Source organism: Antechinus flavipes, chromosome 4, assembly GCF_016432865.1.
Source record: "Antechinus flavipes isolate AdamAnt ecotype Samford, QLD, Australia chromosome 4, AdamAnt_v2, whole genome shotgun sequence".
NCBI classification, from domain to species: Eukaryota; Metazoa; Chordata; class Mammalia; order Dasyuromorphia; family Dasyuridae; genus Antechinus; species Antechinus flavipes.
Window position 1 is genome coordinate 297,479,665 of NC_067401.1, and position 26,642 is coordinate 297,506,306.

The 26,642-nt window shown below is 35.5% G+C and overlaps 1 protein-coding gene and 1 long non-coding RNA gene across 2 annotated transcripts in view; one reads left to right on the forward strand and one right to left on the reverse strand.

Annotated features, from left to right (window-relative positions):
• Window positions 1-3,550: 3,550 nt before the first annotated feature.
• LOC127562146 (uncharacterized) lies at window positions 3,551-4,432 on the reverse strand. Its single transcript, XR_007953617.1, has 2 exons — window positions 3,805-4,432; window positions 3,551-3,684 (listed from the first exon to the last, which is right to left on the reverse strand). It is a non-coding gene; the product is annotated as an uncharacterized LOC127562146 (long non-coding RNA).
• A 152-nt stretch (window positions 4,433-4,584) lies between these two features.
• Window positions 4,585-26,642, forward strand: part of NUS1 (NUS1 dehydrodolichyl diphosphate synthase subunit) — a 32,418-nt gene continuing 10,360 nt past the window's right edge. The window contains exons 1-3 of the mRNA XM_051997616.1: window positions 4,585-5,167; window positions 23,104-23,229; window positions 23,778-23,927. Coding sequence (XP_051853576.1) covers window positions 4,720-5,167; window positions 23,104-23,229; window positions 23,778-23,927 — 724 coding nt within the window. The 5' untranslated portion in view covers window positions 4,585-4,719. The remainder of the gene's footprint in view (window positions 5,168-23,103; window positions 23,230-23,777; window positions 23,928-26,642) is intronic.

The following is a 26,642-nucleotide window of genomic DNA, read 5'->3' on the forward strand; positions in this document are numbered from 1 at the left end:
TCATGATACAAGAAGGCAGGGACTTGCTCTAAGTAGTTTTTTTCCTTAAACCACAGAAATTGCTTTTGGTAAATGTCTTTAAAAAAGTATTTAATATCTTTTTTTTTTTTTCAAAATACGTGCAAAGACAGTTTTCAGCATTCATTCTTGGAAAACCTTATGTTCTAAATTTTTCTTCCTCCCATCTCTCTACCCTAGACAGCCAGTAATTCAGTTAAACATGTACAATTTTTCTAAACATATTTCTACATTTATCATGCTGCACAAGAAAAATCAAAAGAAAAAAAGCAAGTAAACGTCAACAACAAAAATGTAAAAATACTGTGTTATGATCCCCATTTAGTCCCCATAGTCCTCTCCATCAACAAGTCTATTGGAATTGCCCTGAAAAACCCATTGTTGAAAAGAGCCAACTCTTGATTGATCATCATCAATCATATAGTCTTGTTGTCGCTGTGTACAATGTTCTCTTGATTCTACTCACTTCACTTAGCATCAGTTCCTGTAAGTCTCTCCAGGCCTTTCTGAAATCATCCTGCTGATTGTATCTTTTAGAACAATAATATTCCATTATATTCATATCCTATAACTTATCAGCCTTTCCCCAACTGATGGGTGTCCACTCCATTTCCAGTTCTTTGCCACTATAAAAAAGTCTACTACAAACATTTTTGCACACGTGGGTCCTTTTCCCTTTTTTATGATCTCTTTGGGATACAGATAAATGTCTTTTGAAAAGGAAGAGGCTATCAGAGGTGGGGATAAGGTGGACTTATTTGCTTATTATCTTCTGTCACAGCTCATTTTCTTCCACAATGATTCCCCTCCACACATTTTGAAAAGTAAATGAAGAAAAATATTATCTCTGCACAACTCCACTTGTACACATACTTTTATTTCTGTCTTTAAAGCTGCAATTGTTGTTCCTTACTGAAACTTCTCCAGCAGTAAATAGAGCCCTCTTTTTTGAAACAAAAAATATTAAATTAAAATCCTTAGATTCTATTTGAATGGCAGTAGAGAGAACTGGGAAATGGGTGGGGATGTTAGACCTGAAGGACAGAGAGAGTAGAGTTAGCTAACACTCACACTTTTTTTTTTTATGCCCCTGTCTCTAACCATCCTTTCCCCCTATAGCTTTTTTTTCTTACTTCCCTCGCCCTTGGAAAAACCCCAACTCCTCATAATGGGAAGATATTGAACACTGATGTTCATTAGCATTCTTATTAAGTTTTGCTATCCCACTGAAATTATATTAGTGTGTTAAATATAAAACTTGGAATGGTTTCATCTTCATCTTTCTGAGTTCAAATCTGGCCTCAGAATCTTATTAGGTATGTGACTGTGGGCAAATACTTAATCCTGTTTTCCTCATTTTTTCCACCTATAAAATGAGCTAGAGAAGGAAATGGCAAACTGCTCCAGTATTTTTGTCAAAGAAAATCCCAAATGACATCATGAAGTGTTAGATACCACTGAACAGCAAAATCCTCTATGTAAGTATATTTCAAGTATTTTGTGAGATATAGTGTAAATTACACAGGATTTGGGGTCAGGCGATATGGACTATAGGAGTATATAGAGCTGGAAAGGCCTAAGTGATTATTTAGGTTAACATCTTCATTTTGCAGTTGTGGGAACAGGATCATAGTTGTTTGTAGTATGTACTAGTTTTCTTGAGTTTATACAGGTTGTAGGCAGTAGAGCCAGAATTCAAATTGAGGCTCTCAATGAATTAGATATATCCATGGATAGCTCACTTACAAAATAAATCTGCAGGTGAAACAATGCTTTTAGGGATAGCTAAAACATTGGGTACCAGGATCCAAAAAATATCGACCGAAATATAGCCTATTCTAATCTGATTAAACCCAATAAGGATAAAGTCCTACAACAGAGTTCAAAAATTGTCTTCACAAGTATAATATGGAAGAAATATGGCTAGAAAATGCTCATAAATGAACAGATCAGGGGGTGTTAGAGAATTGTAAATGCAATTGTAAATGTGTGACATGGTAGTAGAAAACCTAATGTGATCTTAGGCAGCATTTAAAATACAAAGTATATATACTTTGCTGTCCTGGTCAGACCATCCAGAGTAGTATGTTCAGTTCTAAGTGCTACATTTTGGGAAAGGATATTGCTAAACTTAAGAGAATGCAGAGGAAGTCAATCATAACTTTAAAAGAATTGTTGAAAGAACTGAGGATGCATACAGAAAAGAAAATGGTGTAAGGGGCAGGATGGCATATAAGATTTGCTTTCAAATATTTGAAGATCTGTCATGTGGGAGACTCATTTTCTTTGATTATACAAGGCTACTAAAGACAATGTGTAGAAATGCAAAAAAAAGGTAGATTTTGGTTTCATGTAACTAAAAACTTTGTTATTTAGGGCAATACAAAAGTAGAATGGGCTGTCATGTGAAGCAATGAGTTCTTTTCTTTCAGTCTTCATGGAGATCTTATACATGGTTATTTCTAGTATGGAACTAGATAAAGTCTGAGATTCCTTTCCATCTGAGATTCCACAGAATCCTCCTGACTCTAAATGTATCATTAAAAAAACCCTCAAATAACAAAACCCCACCAAATTTTAAAGGACAGTATTTTTACACATGACAAATGTAGAAAATTTAAAGAAATTAAGTCTTATGTACAATTTGAAACCATTGTCACCAATCTCTAATTTGTCAATCTCAGTTTAATCTCATTCTGGTTTTATATCCAGAACTAACTGAAAATCTCCATTCTGAATTATCAGATCCTAGAGTTAGAGCTGGAGGGAACCTTTAGGGTCATCTACTTTAACCCTGTTATTTACTCGTGAAAAACTGAAACTCTTGAGTGCTTATCTTAAAGTCAGAAACTCAGGATTGGAGTTTGGCTGAAAGATTTCAAATTAATTCCTCTCTGATCTTAGGCAAATCACTTCATCTCTTTGGATTTTAGGGGCTCTGTTAAAGAAATAAAAGATTCAGAGTAGATTTTAAAGATATACAACTCTCACTTTTCAGGGTGGTAGTGATATGGATAGAGTGCTGGGCCTGCAGTCAGGAAAACCTTATCTTCATAAATTCAAATGTGGCATCAGACACTGTAAAGTGAGCTGGAGAAGGAAATTGCAAACCACCCCAGTTTCTTTATTAAAGGGTCATGAAGAGTTGGACATGACTGAACAACAGTAATCTTTCTCCTTTCTGTCCTTAGTTGTTAATTCTTTGTTTCTGAAGAACAGTGACCTCTTGACCAGCTCATGAAAATTTTTTTTTAATATTACTTTTTATTTTTCAAAATATATGCAAAGATAATTTTCAACATTCACCCTCGCAAAACCAGGTGTTCCAAATTTTTCTCCTTCCCACTTCCCCACCATCCCAGAGTTAGTAATCCAATATATGAATTTGATTTAATTAAGGTACAACTGCTCAGAGTTGTTAGTTTCATTTTCTTTTCCAGACTTTGTCAAGTCGGGAGGCAAGACAGAATGAGACTGGCAATGACTGCCGGCTGGGGAGCAATGGAAGACACTGACATACTTAATGTCGAACTTCTGCTGCCTTTCTCATTTGTCCATTCCATGGGGGCTGATCTTCCCATTCGTGGGGCAGACAACTCGGTCATTCACCAACAGGTTTGAAGCTGTTGTCCATAGGATCACGAAGAGTCCAACACAATTGAACAACTGAAAAAACAACAAACCTAGTTCTTAGGAAATGCTGGTTTAATCATTGGGCTAAATAGGGGAAAGCTTCCGAAGTCTAACAGTGGAAAGAAGACACAATCTGGAATCAGAAGGCTTTACCTTATCTAAATTCTCTGTTGGCAGGGATAGGTCATTTTCCTAGATCTCATTTTACCACTTCTATAAAATAAGTTTGGACTAGATAATAGACCACCTTTCACGCTGCTTCTTTTTAGTGCTTCAGGCTTTGTAAAATGTTCTGCTTTCATCATCTCTTCTAGTAATTCACAACGACTTTTGACCTTGTGACACAGCACCCTGCCCACTTTAATGAGGTTAAAGTGAATAATTAAAATCCTATCACCATAGGGACGCTAAGGGTGGCAGCCAACCGATATTCAGATTGGCAATTAAGTATAAGTCCCTGGGTCACCTCCCAAACTTTTGGAAGGGCAGAGTGGGGCCGGCTCGAAAGCATGAGCAGTTCTTGAGTTACACATCAGAACAAAATGCAAGCGGGTTTGTTCTACTCGGTACATTTAAGAAGCGCGCCAGAGAAAAGGGACACGTTTCCTCCGCTCTTCCTCTCTCCCCAGCACTCTCTCCCGCTTGCTCCTCGACCTCCAAACGTCCAGGGGGCGCTGCTCTGTTTCCCAGCTGGGGCCGTGCTCGCCAGCTTGTGCGCGCCTGCCTTCTCTCCGCCTCGGGCTCTTGCCACATCCTCCGCCCTCCGACCCAGAAGTCGCGTCAGAGCTCGACCCGGACCAATCAGCGCCTTCCATGTATCAGCAGAGGTGGGGCAATAAGCGGGAGGAGGTGGAGGGGGAAGATGGCGGCGGGGGCGAGGTGAGGTGTTGGCAGTAGCTAGGGGCTCGGGCGAGGGGGGGAGGGGGGGACATCCGGAGATGGCTCATGCCCGCGGCCGGTGAGGATAAGTGGCACTCGCGCCGCAGGTGTGGCGGCCGCAGCGGTGGTAGCGAGAGCGGGAGGAGGGCCCGGGGCAGCGGCGGCTGACGGGCCCCGAGTTTCGCGAGCATGACCGGTCTGTACGAGCTGGTGTGGCGCGTGCTGCACGCGCTGCTCTGCCTCCACCGCACGCTCGCGTCTTGGCTCCGCGTCCGCTTCGGCACCTGGAACTGGATCTGGCGGCGGTGGTGCCGCGTCGCCTCCTCCGCGGTCCTAGCGCCGCTCGGATTTACTTTTCGCAAGCCCCCAACGGCGGGCAGGAACCACCACCATCACCACCATCACCATCACTATTACCACCACCATGCCCACGGTCGCGGGGCGCCCGGCGCGGCCTCTGCCGCCACCCACCCCCGTCTCCGCTGGCGCTCGGACGGCAAGTCGCTGGAGAAATTGCCGGTGCACATGGGCTTGGTGGTCACCGAGGAGGAGGAGCCCAGTTTTTCGGACATTGCAAGCCTCGTGGTGTGGTGTATGGCCGTGGGCATCTCCTACATCAGCGTCTACGACCACCAAGGTGAGGCCCGGCCGGTGGGAGTGGGATAGGTGCGGGGCTGAGGAAAGAGGAGGCATCCCCTGGCCTCGGGCTCAGGGACCTTCTCCCCAAACCCGCGGCGGAAGAGCAGCTTCGGAATTGGGTGTGGGCAAAGCACAGGGATTGTCAGTCTTCTCCCTGGGCCTTTGTGGACGGCCCGGTTCGGACTGGAGTCTGCCTCAGCTTTCCTCGGAGGCGAACCCTTCACAATCCCGTAGCTCTTGAAGGTTTTCTGAGTGACCTCTTCCCAGTGATCATGCGTAGTAGATCGCGTATGATTAAACCTCCTTTTACAGGTGAGAAAACCGAGGTTGGGAAAGACGAAGGGACTGTCAGGACGTGGTCACACTGCTCCTAAAGGGTACAGCCGAAATCGGAACTCTAGTCTGCTGACTGCAGATTCAGTTCCGTTTCTAGGACAGACGGACCCCAAGCTAGGGAGTTCTGGGGTGTTCTCCAGGTGTGAAGTGCTGTGCACAGTCAGTAGGGAATGGGTGTGAAAGTGACAACTTGCTAGTCTTACCTCTGTACACTGAAGGCATAGCCCCCTAAAACTCGCTAGGTTTTGTCAGAGGAGAAGTAGGAAAAGCAGCCAAGCAAGGTTAAAAGTGTACTTGAGTACAAGATGGGGAAATACAAGGAAGTATAAGTCACAGTTTCTGTTCTGTATATTTCAGTCTGGTGGATACAAGACTTACGCTATGGAAAGTTGACTGACAGCGCTAAGTCATTATTACTCTGACTATGCTCCATAATCCTAGAAATTGAAGTGAGGGAAAGGATGGGCAGGCTTTGGCTTGGCTGAGAGAGGATTAATGGGCAATCGAAGCCTACTTTCTGAAGAATCCGGAAACTGAAAGATCAGTTTGAATGAAGGGTGAAGAGAAATAGTAGGATCAGGCAGCTGGGTGACACAGTGGATGGACCTGAAGTTAGAAAAATATTTTAGAAATTTACTAGCTGTGAGCTTAGGCAACTCACTTAACTTCCATCCACCTCAGTTTAATAAATGGACATAATAGCACCTGTATCCCTAGGTTGTTTTGAGGATAAAATGAAATAACATTTGTAAATTGTTTTGCAAACCTTAAAGCAATACTTAAATGCTAGCTATGCGTTGTTATTATCATCGCATTGTAATACAAAATTTGGCCCAGGTAACACAAGACCTTGAATGCTTGAGCAGTTGAGAAGTTTGAAGTCTTTAGTTACTAGGGAGCCATATAAATTTTGGGGGTGGGGGTGGGAAAAGGGACAATGAAAGGTACTTTTCGAAAAGATTAAATCTGCCCTGGTGACTGCTAATTTCAGTGTAAATTATAAGGATATGGATAGGGACTAGATATTGGAAGGTCTTGATGACAGAATCAGAAAGGATTTTGAAAGAGTAGAAAATGAATTGGAGAAGGGATAGATAAAATACAAAAACCAATTAAATAGCGATTAAAATAGTCCATGTGAGTTACAAATCAATATCTTAGGTAGTGTGTTGTAGTTTGAATGGAGCAGTTAGAGTAATAGTAAATCAAAAATAAAATTTATTTCAGTAAACATTTATGAAGAGCAGTATGCTAGGCACAGCAGGAGACACAAATACTACTAAATGGGAATTGTTGTCATGCAGCTCACAATCTATCAGGGATAAAGTACAGACACAGATAACCACAATACAAAAGGATACACGATGGGTATCCTGAGAATGGCATCACACTCACTTTTGGCCCTGGCCCTGCCTCTAGCCCATCCTCAGTTCTTCTTCACAGGGTTTCAGAGGCTTCTACCATTCCTTCCACTGCTACCATCACTTATCAATAACTGCTACTTCCTTACCTGGAAGACCCTGATGATAACAATCGAGACATGTGCCTAAGAGCTCTAAGAATAGTGTTGTTTCACCTGGCTACCAGCCATAGTTCTAGTCCAGCCTCTTCTGCTACTTCCTCTGTGAAGAAAAGAATGCTTCATCCCTGATGTCCTTCCAACTACCAGTAGCAATTATAGAATTGCAGCAATTTATTCCCAAGAGCCTTGGATACAAGATCTCTCCATTCTTCCCCTAATTCCCTTCCTCTCTGCCCCCTTCCATTTCCTTCAACTCCCCATCACTATCTTTGTTTCCAGTCTGGTTCTGAAACCTTCATTCAGAGAAGTAGCCCTTGTGGAGATGCAACCTTGAAAAAAAAAGCAGCATAATAATGGAAAGAACATTGGCTCTGGAGTCACAGACTTGTGTTTAAGTACCACCTCTAAAACTATCACCAACTGTATGACCTTGGCTAGTACCTTCTTTCCTCTGGGCCTGTTTCCTTATCAACAAATTGAGAGGACTGAGCTACATGACTTTAATATTCCTTTTAGCTTTATATTTATAATCCTGTGAACTGCCTCAGTGTGGGATCTTAAAACCTCCTTCTTTCTCTGCAGCCATAGGTACTAAAAAACGCAGGTGAAAAACATTCTTACCACCAAAGACGTCGGGCTGTCAAATAGTTCAAAATTAGAAATAGTGTTATTAGTGACCAATAAAAAATTAGTCATTAATGAATAAACATTTATTAAGAATCTGCCATGTTCCAGGCACTGAATGCTGAAGATACCATCCCCCTAATCCTCTTCCTTCTCCCCTTCCTCTACAAAAAGACAGTTCCTGCCATCAAGAAGCTTAGTATCATTAAACAGATGGAAGTTGAAAAAGCCAGGGAAGAAGGTTTGGGAAGAAGGTATCCACTGCAGTAGAGTCACAGAAAAGTTAGTCAAAGAAGCCCCTAAGTCGTGCAGCCAGGTAAGATGAGCTTGGGCTTGGAGCAGAGTTCATGGTCTCTCCCTTGCATGAGAGAGGCAGAGGGTAGTGATGAGACAGAGAATCAAGGCTACTGAGATGTTCACAGGGTGACGAAGTCATCCCATTATGCACTTCCTAGGGCATAGAGGAGACATACTAAAGTAGTTCAGCCCAGTAAGAAATGAGTTTTGTGGAAATGATACTAATTTGATACAATGTGTTCTGCTGCTGCAGCTTGAGATCACTGGCCTTTACTATCTGCTGTAGTTGAAACATTTTGTCTCTATTAGAATGAGATCTCTTTAAGCAGAAATGTTTCTTGAAATGTTCTAGATTTGTCATGGGCATTTATTACATAACATAACTATTCTATAAAGTTTAGTGGTATTTTATTTTAACATTTTTTGTTTTAAAAAGTGTTAGATTTGGAGTCAAAAGAGCACAGAATCTTAGGTAGGAAAAAAAAAAAAAACCTCAGACTCCATCTGGTTCCTGATCAGAAGTACCACATAAAAGATCTCAAGTGGGGGCTCATGCAGCTTCTCTGTGAAGAAATAAAGAGAACTTAACTGCTTCCCCTAGCAGCCCATTCTGCTTTTTGTATTGCTCTTTTTACTTTTCTTGCCACAGAGATAAACACCATGATTTAAGAGTAAGCATTAATAATTTTTTTTTTTAAATTCACTTATTGTAGAGGCCAGACCAAGTAATGTGTGTGATTTGGGGGGGTGAAGAATTATTACTAACTGCAGAGCTCAAGAAAGGCTTCAGCTGGTAGAGTGCCTAGTGTTGGACTTAAGCGTCAGGAAGATTTAAGTTCAAACTAGAACCTCAGACATTTACTAAACTTGTGACCCTGAGCAATTTAGTCTCTCTCAGCCTTAGTTTCCTTATTTGTAAATGGGAATAATAGTAAATTACAGAGTTATTATGAAGAGTAAGACAACTTGTAAAGGGTTTTGAAAAACCTTAAAGTGATATAATGATGATGTTAAAAGAGGACAGCTGAGTGGCATGGTAGTGGAGAGAATGCTGGGCCTGGAGACCAGATAGTTACTAGCTCTTTGCCCCTGGGTAAGTCACCCTGTTTGCCTCACTTTATTCATCTGTAAAATGGGGATAATAATAGCACCTGCCTCCTGAGGTTGGCAGGAAGAACAAAAGAGATAATAATTGATAAATGCCAGGCAATATAGTAAATGTTTTATAAATCTTAGCTATTGTTTTTTCAGTGGGAGAGAGCATGAAGGCAAAATTATGAGTAATTATGAGGCAGAAAAACATGGAACACGGGTAGAGAAAGGATACTGGTATTGGGATCCCAGGAGGAACATGACCTTCTGTACCCAGAGCTCATAAAGTACTTGGTTTTGTAACTCTCATGAGTTTTTGTAATATTTTGGGCTGTTGTTTATCTGATTCTCTCATCTTTTCAAGACAGGACCTTGTCATTTGTAAGCATTCTCTCTTCCCCCCAGGACTAGCACAGTTTAGACATAGTAGGCACTCCATTGATTGAATGCGGATGAAAATATGGAATGTCTAAGACACCTGGTCTGAGGAGTTTAAACTTTGTTATGAGGCAATGGGGAATTATTGAGAGGTTTTGAGAGGAATTATGGGACAAACACATATGTATGTGTATGGGAGTTACTTTGGCAAAGTTTAAATGAGTGGGAAAGGAAGACTCATTAGATAATTACAATAGTTTAAGTCAGTGACAGTGATTAACTAGAGAGGAGAGGACAGATATAAGGACAATTGACTGGCTTTAGGAAGTGAAAGAGAGGGGGGAAAATCATGAGTTTCAAGAAAATAATGGATGTAACTTAATGGTTGGAGGAACATGTGTTACCCTAGACAAGTCACTTCACTTTGTTTTGCCTCGGTTTCTTCTACTGTAAAATGAGGATAAACAATACCATCACCCCCATCTCCCAATGTGGTTATAAGGTTCAAATGAGATAATAATTGAAAAGTGTTCAACACAGTACCCAGCACATAGTGCTTATTTCATTTTCCTTCTTCTTTGGTAAAAATAGGGAAGTTAGGAGGAGGAGGGAGGTGTTAGGGGAGATTTTGGTTTTGGACTTATTGGCTTTGAGGTGCCACATAGAGAGATTTCCATGTATAAAAGTTATATTATCCTTGAGTCTGTCTTTGACCCATTTGTCTGCCAGATTAATAGATATAGGTATAGTTTGATTTTCAGAGAGGGTCACTAGTGTGACTGATGATGTGTTTTCCTTATCTTTGTATTTAGAGAATACATTTTATGGTTTATTAGAATAATTTCTTTTCATTGGCATAATATACAGCAACAAGTAGGATGAAACAAAAAATTCTTAGTGATTAGTCATTTTATAGAAATAATTGAACCCATTGCAGTAAAAACTGCATGATTTTTAGGGACAGAGAAATTTAACATATTTCAAGAATATTATGTAAAGCAAAAGTAGAAATTAGGTAAGTGTCTTAAGCTCTTTTAAAATAAATAACTGGGATTACATATGTCTAGTTAATATTCGTTGAAAAAGGTACCTTCTCTAGTAAAGTGATTGAAATCATAGCTTCAGAGACAGAGCTGCAAACACTTCCTTGTTCTGACAACTTCCCATTGCTATTGAATTGCTCATGTGATACTAAAGTATCCTGTCATTTTTATTTTTAAAAATGGTGGGGAAAAGACAGAAGGAGTGAGATCACTTATAAAGAAAACAAGGAGACTTTCAGAAACATTTTCAAACTATAGAGTTAGAATATTTTTTGCCTAACTTTACTGGAATAAAATCTGATCTTTCTCTAATTATAAGAAGTAAACTTTTTATTTTTACTTTGTAACTATTCTAAGCAGTAGAACATTTCACCGCAAGTTTGATCATTAGTAAGATTTTGTAATGAAACCCTGAGTAAATGAAGATCTTTGCTCAAGTAATTTGTACAAATTCATTTCATTTAATCTTTTTCTATTCATTCTTATATTGATAACTTAAAATTTGAAAAATGAGAGCACTCATCAATAATCAGTCAAGCATCTATTAAGGATTTCTATTTTCTAGATGCTGGGGGACATTGAAAAAATGAACTATTCCCTGCCATCAAGAAGTTTGCTTCCTTTTGGGGAGATATAACGTGTGTGTGTGTGTGTGTGTGTGTGTGTGTGTGTGTGTGTGTGTGTGTAAAATAAATACGAGGTAAATTTATGTTACTGGATGGCTATCAGCAGCTGGAGGAGGGTCAAGAAAAAGTTGTACAAAGTGTTAGAAGGGGTGGAGGTAAGGTTATGATAGTACTTTTCCAGTGTTTGGAATGGGGAGATGAAGTATAAGTGAAAAAAGGGGAATCAGGTGGGAAATGTAGGTTGAGGGCAGGTTGAAAAGGTTGAGTACGACAATAACGTTATTCATTCCTCAGTCAGACATTAGTCTGCCCTTTAGGAAAATCATCAGCAGATGGGTATATTGAAGTGGAGAGAAAGATATGACTTGGGAGACCAGCTCCGAGGCGATAATGGTCTGAACTAGAGCAGTGTCATATAAATGAATAGGGTGGGAGATGGATGCTATAATGATGTGGAGGTAGAAACACAAGATTTTGGCAACTGAAAGAATAATGGTATCCCTTAATGGAATAGATTTGGAAGAAGAGTGAGTTTTAGAGGAAAGATAATTACTTCAATTTAGGATACATATGCTGAGTTTGAAATGTGTACAGGATATCCAGGTTGAAGTAGCAGGCCTTTGGAGATGCAGACCTGGAGCTCAGAACAGATAGATTTAGGAGTCATTTGCTTAGAAATAATAATTAAATACCCAAATGAGGTAACTGATGAGAAAATTTGGAGAAGATTAAGTTAGTGTATTAACATATTAAAACATGAGAGATCACACAAATATTGTTAAAAGATTAATACCACACAAATTGTATAGATAATTACTGACATAGTTAAAAGATTGAAAGATCACTGGTGGATGGGCTGGGATGGTCAAGAATAACTTCTTCACAGGAGGTAAGCTAAACCTTGAAGGATGGATAGGATGTTGCAAGGTAAAGAGAGAATGTTCAGGTAGAGGGATGGGTTTGAGCAAGAACATATGGATTGAAGGATACATGCTTTGTTCAAAGGAGAGCAAACAAGGTGATTTGATTGGAATGGAATATTTGTCTAGTAAAGAGTGGTGAGAGTTAAGTTCATAGGATTAAATTGGAGGTTAAAAGGTCAATTCAAGGATACAGGAAGAACTAGAGATACAAATTTAAAATGATAGTTCTTGCTTCAAGAAACTTGCAATATATGCATAAGTAATAATAGAAAATAAATACAAGGTAAAAATATAGTAGAGGGAATTGAAGAGAGAAATAGGGTGAAGCAGCTGGGCCAAGGTCAGAAAAGCTTATATGGTGCTTGAGCTCCATTCTTTGATAAAAATTATATTTTGATCTATTTTGTATCTCTTCTGATATTCAAAATCTATTTACTTAAGTTGAATATAGCCTCAAGATACTTGCTGTTCTATTTTTGTTTACTCACAATGTTTTCTATCTTCCCTTGTATAGGTAAGTTTTTACTTCTACAGAAGTTGGAGTATTTTTATTTGCAAGAATCATCAGAATGTTGATAGATCCTGAGGTCCTAATGAGTGGTTAAGGCTGCTATATGTCAGATATTACAGATTCACACATAAATAGTAGGAACCTTTCAGAAACTGCCTATGCATGACCATCAGGCAAGCTTAAATGACTTTTTGGTGCTAAAACCTTAGTAGTCAAGTTTGGTTTTGTGTCACTTCCTGTAAAATGAGCTTTAAAAGTCTGTAGAGGGACACTGTTGTTGGAACCTCGTCATCACATTTAGCTATCATAGTAGCTGAACTTTTTGGGTGCTATAAACTGGCTATGAGTAAATTTTGTTTATTTGGGTTGGTTTAGTTATAAAAATCATCCATCCTTCTCGGTGCTTCATTTTTCTTACTGTGTGTAATCGCAACTTAATTGTTTTTTATTTTTATTTTTTTCAATTATAGCTTTATTGACAAAACATATGCATGGGTAATTTTTCTGCATTCACCCTTCAAAAACTTCTGTTTCAACTTTTCCCCTCCTTCCCTCCACCCCATCTCCTAGATGGCAGGTCGTCCCATACATATGTTAAAGTATATGTTAAATACAATATATGTATACATATTTATACAGTTGTCTTGCTACACAAGAAAAACAAAAATGCAAGCAAACTAACAGAAAGAGTAAATGCTATGTTATGGTTCACATTCATTTCCCAGTATTCTTTCGCTGGGTGTAGCTGGTTTTGTTCATTACTGATCATTTGGAACTGATTTGGATCCTCTCGTTGTTGAAGATAGCCACTTCCATCAGAATTGATCCTCATATAATATTGTTATTGAAGTGTATAATGATCTCCTGGTTCTGCTCATTTCACTCAGCATCAGTTCATGTAAGTCTTCTGTATTCATCCTGCTAGTCATGTTCTTACAGAACAATAATATTCCATAACATTCATATATCATAATTTACTCAGCCATTCTCCAATTGATGGGCATCCATTCAATTTCCAGTTTCTAGCCACTACAAAAAGCTTACTATACTATACTTTTAGGTAGTAAGGTTCTAAAGCTGTGCTTGTATTATGCACACATGCATGCATACACACATGTAGAAACATGTATATGTATATACATGTAAGCATGTGTATACACACATATATATTAAATAAATTTCACAGTCCCAGCCAGAGAGAACACATACACTTTTTAAGTCCTTCCCTTTATACTTCCCAAACTTTCACATATTTTATAGAATCATAGTTAGAAGAATCATTATCTAGTTTAATCTACTAAAAGCAATAGGTCTTTCTACAGGTATCCTTATCAGATTATTTAATTTTGTTGTTATAATTGTGTAAAGTAGTTAGGACAGGTATCTATCTTATAAGCAGAGAAAACAAATCTCAGTGAATTGCTGAATTGGCAGCTATTAGATGGCAGAATTCATTTTAAAAAATAAATTTTGCCTTCTAACTCTTGGTTTAAAATATCATACTTTCTTTAAATCTGTTCCCATATTCTCTTTTTCAGCAAGCTAATTCCACTTGAAATATTATACTCAAGCTGGCTCCCATAAACATGTGCCCCAATAAAACTGTTTATTGGCATATAAAATTTGTTTTGTAATAGATCTCTTGATTATGTGTGATTTTAATGATAGTATTATTGATTATAATCTTGCTAATTTAAATAATTTCATAACCAAAGGAGGTTGTTCTTTTTCCTTCCCCAAATATTTTTCCAAATAGATCTTTAATTGGATTTTTAAATAGATAGAGGGATGATGATGAGTCACTGGGTAATTTAGTCAGATGCTTTAAAAATTTTAGTGTATTTTTTTAAAGCATTCTTTGAAGGGTATTTTTATTGATGGATAATTGGATATTTACAATATCAAGGTAATCTTATTTGAGATTTTTAATTAACTAATACTTAATGGTGACCACAAATGCTAATTCTGTTCTTACTTAGTTATTTACTTTTTATATTGATGATCTGCTTGCTTAGAGATTGGTCCCTTGTGATTCCTTGGAGAGAGAGAGTTAGAGAGGGAATGTATAATTTTGTTGTTAGTTTGGTTCAGATTCCAGTTCGATCACTACTACTTTCTGTGAGTTGGCAGACCTTTCTGAACTTTAGTTTCCTTGTCTGTAAAAACCCAGCAAATATTTCTCAGTCTTGCAGAGTTTGGAGATTCAAAAAGTTGTGTAAAACATTTGGGAATTTTAAGTGTAATATTTAAAGAGTCCTTTCTTAATATAAAATATCATTAAAAAACTTTTTTTTTCTTTTATCATTTGTGGATAACACATAGAACTGTGGCTTTTAAAACTATTCTGTAGTACTTTTGAATATAGAACTGAAAAATAAACAATAGAAGTCTTTGTTTTCCCATTTTTTTGTTTTATTAGCTTACTTATGTCTATTGATCTTCTTTCCATTAATTCTCTTCTTTCCCTTTCCATTCATAATATCTACAGACATTTGAGAGAGATGTTTGTGAAAAAGGAAAGAGAACACAATAAAAATTTGTAATTACACATTTTAAGAGAGACTAAATATATACTTAACCTAATTATGTCAACTTAATGCTTAATTACATTTTAAAAAGCTATATTACAGAATACTAATCAGATTTGAGATTTACTCTGAATTTTTTTTTTTTAATTGTTGTTGACTATGCTTCTCAGAGTCAGAGTCAGTAATCATTTACTAAGACTATACCAAGCCTGGGCATACAAAAAAAGGCATAAGTGTAACCCCTGCTCTCAAGTAGCTTACAATCCACGGGGGTGGGAAAGGAATACGTGAAAGAAACTAAAAAATGAAGAGTCAAAGGGAGATAATTTGAGAAGATATGATTTTTTTGAGTTGATTTCTTCATGCAGAATGATGATTTTCTAAAGATAAAGTCACCAAAATATCTGTAGAAAATGATGTGGTGAATTTCCTTTGAGGTCTCCATATGTGGGTAGAGAAACAATTCTTTTAAAAAAGCCTAATTTAAAAGAAAAATACTTAAAAAAAAATTTGGATTGAGGAAGGAGTTGGTTTCATCCCTTATTGATTGAGTCAGTCTCTAAGTATAAATGTTAGTATGGTAGAAATGCCTACTGAACATAATATGGCACAAGCCTTTATTGATAATTAATGAAGGAGAAGCCAGTGGATAAGCTCAGAGAGATTAAAATGGTTTGCTGAAGAGATTGTCTTGTGATTCTTAGACCAGTGTTCTTTCCACTACCCTTTTAACTACTCTTAAAAAAATGTAAATATTTATTAAGTATCAACAAATATATTAGCACTAGGGTTTGTGTGTGTGTATGTATGTGTGTGTGTGTGTGTGTATGTATATATTGTTTTTTTGTTTTTTTTGGCTCTGGTCTTTTAATACCAGAACTTTTAATGAAATGGAAATAACTTAGATTCTTTAAAGTTAATAGAACAAGATCTGGAAGTTTATTTTCCTTTAAAAATTTTTTTTTACTCCGAACTTAATTAAACACATTTTCATACAGCACACAGCAGAATATTAAAAAAAGGATTCCATTTTGAAACTGAATCTATATTTTATAGAGTTTGCATTTTTCTTAGAGTACATAATAAATTTCGCACTTTCAAAACTGTCCTGCCTGATTGTATACATGTTCTGTTCTCTTTATAATAATCTTTTTTTTTTTTTTAATAACTTTTTATTGACAGAACCCATGCCAGGGTAATTTTTTACAGCATTATCCCTTGTACTCACTTCTGTTCCTATTTTTCCCCTCCCTCCCTCTACCCCCTCCCCCAGATGGCAAGCAGTCCTTTATATGTTAAATAGGTTACAGTATATCCTAGATACAGTATATGTGTGCAGAACCAAACAATTTTCTTGTTACACAGGGAGAATTGGATTCAGAAGTTATAAATAACCTGGGAAGAAAAACAAAAATGCAAGCAGTTTATATTCATTTCCCAGTGTTCTTTCTTTAGGTGTAGCTGCTTCTGTCCATCCTTGATCAGTTGAAACTGAATTAGCTCTCTTTATCAAAAAGATCTACTTCCATCAGAATACATCCTCAAACAGTTTTGTTGTTGAGGTATATAATAATCTCCTGGTTCTGCTCAGTTCACTTAGCATCAGTTCATGTAAGTCTCGCCAGTCCTCTCTGTATTCATCCTGCTGGTCATTCCTTACAGAACAATAATATTCCATAACATTCATATACCACAATTTACTCAACCATTCTCCAATTGATAATAATCTTTTTTCATCACTACTGCTAATAGTCCCACTCCCAATTAAAAAGCTAGAGAAAGAACAAAAAACCCTTCTAAATTAGCATATTCAAATAAAACATATCCAAAAATTTATGTTTCTTTTTTCACCTAGTCTTGTACATCTCTGTTAGAATGTAGGTGTCTTGCTTTCTCATAGATTCTTCGGGGATCATTTTATTGGTCAGACTTATCTTTCAAAGTTGTTTTGCTTATTATGTCTGTAAAAATTATTCTTTTGATTCTTCTCGCTTCTCTCCATATGAGTTTATAGCATTCAGGATTATCAGAAATTAATCTCTCTTCATTTCTTAGGGCACAGTAATATTCTATTATATTTATACAGGGAAATTTGTTTAGCCATTTCCCAGTTTTCTTAACATTTAATGTGAGGCATGTCCTTAAATTCTTTTTCTTTCCTTCTCAGGTTCTCTGTCTCTACCCTCCAGCCCCTTAACTTCTTTATTCCTCCTTCAGGAATCCAGAAGGTTCCTTTGCTTATGACTATTTCCTTTCCGTATTATCTTTCCTCTTAACCTCTTCTCCCTTGCTTGTTTCCCAGTCAAGTTTGATGTTTTTCTACATCGGACTATTTGCCTATGAGTATGTCTGATTCACCATTGTTTGAGGTGAATGATATATATTCCATGTTTACCTCCACTCCTTCTTTACATTTTTGTTTTTTTATACATCCCAATTTTGAGAAGTAGCAAATTCCACTCCTTTTTCCATTTTTTCATTTTTCTTTTTTTCTTTGTTTCATTTTTTCTTTTTTCTCTTTGAAACCTTGGAACAGAAACAATCCATCTCTAGAATCTCTCAGTGTCCTTTGAAGACTTGAAGGTTCTAAGGAGGCAATTCTTTCCTCTTCCACTCCAGACATTTTGTTGGCATGAACCATGAATGGTTCGTTTTTTCTCCCTCTATAAGATTATATTCAGCTTTATAGGTTAACTGTTCTTCATTATAAGATTATCTCTTTTGCCCTTTGGAATATTGTCTTTTGAGATCTCTGTAGTAAAACCAGTTTTGTGTCATTTTGATTGGAGTTCCTTGCTTCTTAAGTAAGGATTCTTTCCATACACTTATTTTTTTCTTTGATATGGGAGTTTTAGATTTTTTGCTAGGACTTCTTAGGGTTCTTATCTTAGATTTTTTTTTTTTTTTTTAAGCTAGTGATTTGTGGATTGTCTTTATTTTGTTCTTTGGTTCTAGTAAATATAAGCAGTTTTCATGTATGATTTATTGAAATAATGATAGTAATGATAATTACCATTTGTATGGCACATATTGTGTACTAGTACTTTACAGTTTTCTCATTTGATCTTCACAACAGTCCTGAGGGATAGGTGCTATTATTATTCCTATTTTACAGTTGAGGAAACTGAGGCAAAAAGTTGAGTGACTTGTTTTCTGAGGCCAGATTTGAAGTCTTCTTGGGTCAAATCCTGATCTCGGCCCTCTGTGCCTTCTAGCAACCACTATCATAGTTTTAGGGTGTCTGAGGATTTTTAAATTAGCTCTTTTTGACCTATTTTCTAGGTAACTTGTTTGTATTAGATATCTTACACTTTTCTTTTTTTGATTTTATTTCTAACATTCTTGCTGTTTTATGGAGTTATTGATCTCTCTTAGGTCTGTTGTAGTTTTCAGGTAGTATTTGAGTAAAGTTTATCTCTTCTAAGCCAATTATCCTTTTTCTTAAGTATGATTTTTTAAATCTCTTCATCTAGGTACTTATATTTTCTTGTGGAATATCTCTTTGAGTCTCTCTGCAGTTGTTAATGGAGTTATAATTTTTGAGGATTTCTTGATTTGCAATAATTCTTTCATGCTGTTCATTGTTTTCTTTGATTTTTCCCTAAGTAGTTTTAAATTTAATATACTTTAATCCTGAATTGGGACTCTGAGCCACTTCAGGTTCTGTTGGCTTTTCTTAATATTGCCCTGGATCTCTTAGATTCCTGAGCAGACTATCACTTTCTCTAGGTTAGATCCTTATGAATTTTGGGGATTTAGAGCCCTACTTCTTTGGCAGGTTAAAACCATGTTAGGAATATCAGAGCTTTAGAGTTTGAATTGTCCAAATCAGTGTTGGATCACCAGTCTATTCTTTACTTGGGTCCCTATCTTGGGACTTTCTCAGAGAAGAACTAGTTGATACTGTTGTCTTAAGCCATAGAGCCTTTGTCCTGTTAACCTTGACAAAGGCTTTGCTTGAGTGGCTTGGCTCCATTTCCTTTTTTTTTTTTTTTTTAATAATTATAAATTTTTATTGACAAAACCCATGCCTGGGTTTACAATGTTATCCCTTGCACTCACTTCTGTTCTGACTTTTCCCCTCCCTCCAGATGGCAAGCAGTCCTATACATGTTAAATATGTCACAGTATATCCTAGCTACAATATATGTGTGCAGAACCAAACAGTTCTCTTGTTGCACAGGAAGAATTGGATTCAGAAGGTAAAAATAACCCGGGAAGAAAAACAAAAATGCAAACAGTTTGCATTCATTTCCCAGTGCTCTTTCCTTGGGTGTAGCTGCTTCTGTCCATCATTGATCAATTGGAACTGAATTAAATCTTCTCTTTGTTGAAGAAATCCACTTCCCTCAGAATACATCTTCATACAGTATCGTTGTTAAGGTATACAATGATCTCCTGGTTCTGCTCATTTCACTTAGCATCAGTTCATATAAGTCTCTCCAACCCTCTCTGTATTCATCCTGCTGGTCATTTCTTAAAGAACAATAATATTCTATAACATTCATATACCACAATTTACCCAATCATTCTCTAATTGATGGGCATCCATTCATTTTCCAGCTTCTAGCCATTACAAACAAGGCTGCCACAAACATTTTGGCACATACAGGTCCCTTTCCCTTATTTAGTATTTCTTTGGGGTATTGGCTCCATTTCTTATAGGTTTGGACTTCTGGGTTTTTTTTGTGTGTAATTTTGGTTTAGAAGAAGGCACTTAATGTATCTTCTCCTTGTATTTCTTGATCCTTATTCAGTATGAGAATATATGATGGCAATGGGTGGGAGTTGAGGGATCTGCTTCCAGTTTGGTCAGCCATTTTGGCAAAGATAATCTAGCAATTTCCTTTAAGCTGGAAAGGCTTTGGTTTAGAGGCCTTACTATTTGCTATGTCTGTTTAAATACCAGTATAATTAAGATTGTAGAGGATTATTATCACTCTAATTTAATGAGATTTTTGGCCAAAGAAACTGTAACCATGACTGTTGGCTACTAAGTCATATAGAGACAGAAAAGTATTCATATCTACATTGACCTACACAAGCCCTTGCAAACAAGTTCTATTTCTAAGTCACGTTTCATTTTAAAACATATATATATACACACACATACATATATCTTAGTGAAACATAAGGCACAGCACAAGTCTTAGTGCAATTTTAAACTATTAAAGCTTTTAGTTCATTTGAAAGTGTGCTTTCACCATTTCATCTGTTTAATGTGACGTAAGAAAGTAAATAGTTTTAAAATGTTTGTGAAGGATTTGTATGCTTTTCCCATCTGAAAAATTAGAAAAAGCAAATCCCTCCCAAACATCTTGAATAGCCTAACAGTGATTAAAAATTTAGTACTATTTTTAATCTAAAAAAAATTAAGAACTTTGAACAAACTATTCCCAATATCAAAAAAGTTAAAACATAAAAATCAAACATATAAATATCTATATGAGTTATAATACTATATGTATGTATAAACCATACTTTTTACTAAGATCTTATTTTATTCTATTATATTATAATGCTCATGATTGGGCTTTCAGATAAAATGTGAATATATATGTATAAAAAATTGTATTTTATTTGCTGTCTATTTTTTTAAGTTAAATTTTTTTTGCTTTTAAATTGTAATTTAATCTTTATTATTATTATATCTTTTTATTTACAAAACATATGCATGGGTAATTTTTTTCAGCATTGACCCTTGCAAAATCTTGTTCCAAATTTTCCCCTCCTTCCCTTTTACCCCCTTCCCTAGATGGCAGGTAATCCAATACATGTTAAATATGTTAAATCCAATATATATACACATTTATACAGTTATCTTTTGCAACCTATTTTTAATAAATGTTATATGTTTGTTTTTTTTAAACCTTAGTAACTTAAAACTACATTAAAATTTTTAGGGTATTTTATAATAAAGGAATAATATTGGCATGGATTTTTCTTTAAATTATATTTACAATTTTCATTATAATTCACAGGGTATTTTTGTCTTTTCTCTTTTCGATCTATTATTTCTAAATTGGTCTTAATACAAACCTAGTCTGTAAAAATGAAATTTGACCATAATTTAAGATCATAACAAATTCCTCTTCATAAAACTTGATTGAATACAAGAAAAACCAAAGAAAAAAATCAGAGGGAAAGAGAATCAAAAGTTAGGTATTTGTATGGGAACAAACTCTTTTAAAATTTAGTCATCTCTTGAGTATAATCCCAGTTTATCAAGCTAAGTATAATGCAGTATTTAAATTGTAATGCCTGGAGGAAATTATGCAAATTTTTACAAGTGTCAGACCTCAAGCATAATGTCTTTAATTAATCTTGCTATTTCATCATCATTTCCTAGAAGCCATCTTTCTGCCTCCAACTATCCTTTCATTAAATTAGTCAGTCAGAGGCCTATTTGAAATATTTTTGTGAATCAATCAGTTCATTTAGAAAGTACTTTGGAAAAGTATCTAATTCCTTTTCCCCTTTTAACAAAATTAGGAAATCCCTGAATTCTCTGAAACCTATTGAAAAAATGGGTCTGTAGTTCTGCCCCTCGACTCTAATTACTCATTTTAGCCACTAGATGGCATTTGTGTATTAGTATGATGGAAAAACTGAAGCCCAAGGTTTATCTGCATTTGATTCATGGTCAAAGAGTAGGAAAACTACAGAATGGAGTGTTAGGAAACAAAAAGCGAAATGCCACTTTTTTTTTCTTTCCAGAATTCATAATATTCATTAAGTAAACTTGCAAAGTGACTAAAAATTGGAGATAAAATACAGAATATTAAAAAAGCTAAAACTACATGTAGATTTTTGGGATTCCCTGCTGTATATATATTATGCAACCTTGATCCCCTTGATTACCTCTCTATAATTTCTCTATTCATTTCTAGCTGCTAGGTAATTTTCCAAATCCATTGAAGGCACTTAGTAAATATTTTTTGATAAAGGCCAAAGACAACAGTGGATTATAGGAAATTGTCATTTATGACACTGAAAATATATAAAAATCAGATGAGTAAATCTTTTTTTTTAAGCACATAGTTATTGTTTTTTTATTTTGGCACTTAGATGGCATGGTGGATAGAATGTTTGCTGGACCTGGAGTCAAGGAGACCTAAGTTCACATTCTGCCTCTGACACTTAATAATTATGTAGGCCTGGGCATGTCTCTATATATTAGACATAATAGCACTCATCTCCTAGAGTAGTTAAGATAAAATGAAAATAAAATAATGAGCATAAAATGTTAGGATAACATATTTGGAAAGCTCTTTGCAAACCTTAAAGCACTATATAAATGCTACCCATTAGCATTGTCATCATTTTGTCTTTCTTTTGAATTTTTAGGCCTGAGTTAAAGTCTTCAGGTACAGCAAATTAAAAAGTAAAGGGTATATAAATTTTAGTGGACTTCTTTTAGGATCGTTAGCAATGACAATGTCCTTTGATTATTATTTTGCATGTGATTTACTTTACATATGTTATATGTATTTCATTTTATTTTATATACTACATATATTATATATAATATGTGTGTATGTGTGTGTGTATATATATGTAAAATAACATGCACATTATTTTACACACATAATTTGTTGTCATAGAAATGACACGAAGGGACCTTGGAAATCCTTATTCGATTTTTTATGTTAATAGTGTAAAATAATGAATTCTTAAAGTTGAGAGATATGATTCAAATGATGTATGAAGGAATTTTGTAATTATCATATATTATCATTACTATTATTATAGCATACATACAAGAAAAAAGGATAATTATTTTATTTTTTTCTCTTGAATTCATGTCCATTATGTTTATGTTCTATTTTAAGAGTGTGGGTCATTTTGTAGGGGGGTTTCCTGTCGAAACCAGAATCTGGTAGTAATTAGGTTTGATTTTAATACTGATTTCAGTGATTCTAGTTTAAACTGGCCTTTGCTGTTTTATCATGAATTCTCATACCACTCTGATGTTTTCACAACAAACATACATTGTTTTTGGAAAAGGAAAAAGGAACCCAGTTCTGATATGTATTTTTTTTTTTTTTTTGTAGGTATTTTCAAAAGAAATAATTCCAGACTGATGGATGAAATTTTAAAACAGCAACAAGAACTCCTGGGCCTAGATTGTCCAAAATACTCACCAGAGTTTGTGAATAGTAATGACAAAGAAGATCAAGGTAGTTATGTGGGTAAAAATGTACATAAAATATGCACATATATACTTTGTCTAAAAATGTGTCTAATTTTATCAGATTTGGTAGTCATTTTCTCTTGTCATTCATGTCTTCTTCTCCCCCCCTCCGCTTCCCCTCCCCTCACTTTCCCATAACTTTAAATACCACATTGTGCAAAGGTTTGCAATCAGGTTATAGCTGCTGACATTTTATTGTGAAAAATGTTACTCCCTACAATTAGGTTTCTTACTTTTTCCACATTAATTCCATCCAAACTTAATGTGAAGCCTAAAGATTTTGTAAAGAAAGTAATACTGTAAATCTAACACACACACATGCAGTTGTATATGTGTGTACATGTATGTGCACAGCTATATGTGTGTTTATTTTTTGAGTATGGTAACTTTAGTGCACCCTTGTATAAAATAAAAGTATTTTTACCTTTTGAAAAATTTGGATCTAAAGTTTGCATTTTTAAAACAATTTTCCTGTTTTTCACATAACTTTAAAAGATGGTATATTATATTTTACTTACTTTTTTTTTCTGCCAGTTTTAAATTGCCAATCATCAGTGAAGGTGCTGTCTCCAGAAGATGGAAAAGAAGATATTGTTAGAGCTGCTCGAGACTTCTGCCAGTTAGTGGCTCAGCAGCAAAAGAGATCAACAGATATGGATGTGAATGTTTTAGACAATTTACTTAGTAAGTTAATGAATTATATTTTTTAAAAATTGCAATGGACAAATGTACAATATGAAAAATAGTAATAACTAAAAGTAAACTCCAAAATGAAAAAGCAATTGTTGGTAAATTTAAGTATGGGTTATAAATTTTAAGTGTGTGTTAGTATTAAAAATTGAGTGGATTATATTTAGGCAATTCTTTTAGATTGGACTAATGACAAATACTGACTTTGATTTTTGAAGGAGGATGATGCATTGCTAATAAAGAAAAAAAAGCTTAGGTTTCTTCTTATAATCCCCCCCTCCTTAAAATGGGAATTTTATATATGTTTTCATGATTATTATTATTATTTAGTCTCACACTTAAAAAAAAAAAACAAATGTTAACATTTCAGTTACTTAGGAAGAATATTTAATAAGTCTAAATTAGGATTTTAGAGATGGAAGTATCTAATTCAAGCAGCCATTTGATATAAGTAAACTGAACGCTTCCCCCCCCCCCCCCCCAACGTTAGAAGCAGCAGTAAGAATTTGAGCTCATTCATATGTTCTCATTCCAGAGTCTGTGTCCACCTGATTATAAATTTGACTTTGCTTTTTAGAATTCCTTCCATCATATCCAAGTTGAACTTTTGGTACAGCTTATCATTTCTGTATTAGTGTCTGTGAGTGGGAGAGTTCTCAACATTAACTTTGCAATTCCAAATTTTTTTCTCTCCCTCTCCCACTGTTCCCTTCCCCAAAACAGCAAGCAGTCTGATAGAGGTTAATTAAACGTGCAATTCTTCTAAATATATTTCTATATTTATCAGGCTATGCAAGAAAAATCAGGTCAAAAGGGGGTAAAAACAGGAATAAGTAAAAAAACAACAACAAGAAGCAAATAACAGCAAAAAGGTGAAAATACTCTGCTTTGATACACATTCAGTCTCTAGTTCTCTCTCTGGATGTGAATGGCACTTTCCATCCCAATCTATTGAAATTGCCTTGAATCACTTCATTGTTGAAAAGAGCCAAGAAGATGACAGTTTATCATCACATAATCTTATTATTACTGTATGGAATATTTTCTTGCTTCTGCTCACTCCACTCGGCATCAGCTCATATAAGTCTTTCCCAGCTTTTCTGAAAGCCTTTTCTTATAGAACAATAATATTCCATTGCCTTCATATCATACTGATGGGCATCCATTTAGTTTGCAGTTCCTTGCCACTACAAACATTTTTTGCACATTTGGGTCTTTTTTCCCCTTTTGTGTTCTCTTTGGGATATAGAGCCAGTAGAGACATTGTTAGATCAAAGGGTATTCACAGTTTCATAGCCTTTTGGGCATAGTTCCAAATTGCTTTCCAGAATTGTTGGATCAGTCCATAACTTCATCAATTTGTTTACTTTCTTAAAATTAAAAAAAAAAAAAAGCAATTAATTGAGAAGACCAAAATGCTACTTTAAATGCTCTCCTCCAGTAAGGTGCTAACGAGTACATGTACATGCTAAAGTTTTGTAAGAATCTTTTAAAGATATAACAACAGATCTTATTTTTGATCTTTTCTTTATATTGATTATATATAATCTATAATAATTTTATCAATAAAATGTGGAGCAAGGAGATGTGAGCTTATCAAAGATATTTGCTACTGTGATGGAAGATGTCTAGGGGAGTCTAAATGGCAAAGGATTTTTTGTAGATGGGGCTATTTTCCAGTGCTTCTGTTTGTGTCATTGATTAAGCCTCAAGGTATTATGTCTTCAGTGTGAGATCCATATTTATTGAAAATGGTTTGGCCTAATTATTCACACAAGAAAAAACAAATAAAGAATGTTTGATAGACTACAATATGCAGTTAAATGCGCAGGCTATAAAGCTAATCCACTAGTATATTTTATGTTAAAAACTGTTGATGAATTATAATTGTGTTTGAGAAATTTACAGCTTTTAACATCAAAATTTTCCATGGAGTTGATTCTTGTTTTAAATACTAGTGATGGTGTGTGGCAATGTGTCATGGCATACCATAGCTTCCAAAGAATTAAAGTAGGATCACTGAAAGGACCATGGAAATCAATAGCTGAGACTTGCATAAGGGAAGGAGGCAGTTTAAAGGATATCACCAGAAACATCTATTACCTGAAGGAATGCAGTCTAGATGTGATAAGAGCAGTAACTAATTGATGGACAAACATTTTCTTTTGATAGACCATATGAAAAGAATTAGTAAGAGTGTCTATCATGTTTGGTGTAAAGAATTTATGGGAGGATATGGATAAAAGTTCCATAGGATGAGATGGCATGTATATATGTTGTGATTTATATTTTTGGAGGGAGAATACTTAACACCAGTGAGATCATTTAAAAACAATTTTATTTTAATATTTTTTTTCTTAAATTACATGTAAAAAATTTAAAACATTCCTTTTTCAAATTTTGAGTTTCAAGTTTTCTTCTATTCTTATTGAGAAGGCAAGTAATTTCAACATCGGTTATACATGTGTAGTCATATAAAACACATTTCCATGTAGGACATGCTGTGAAAGAAAACACAGACAAAATAAAATTATGAAAAATTAAGTAAAGTATAACTTCTGTCACATTCAGGCTTCACAGTTCATTCTCTAGAGATAAACAGTATGTTTAAATCCTTCAGAATTGTTTAAGATCATTATATTTATCTGAAAATAAATAAATTATTCATAGTAGATCATCACATTGTGTACAATGTTCTCCTAGTTCTTT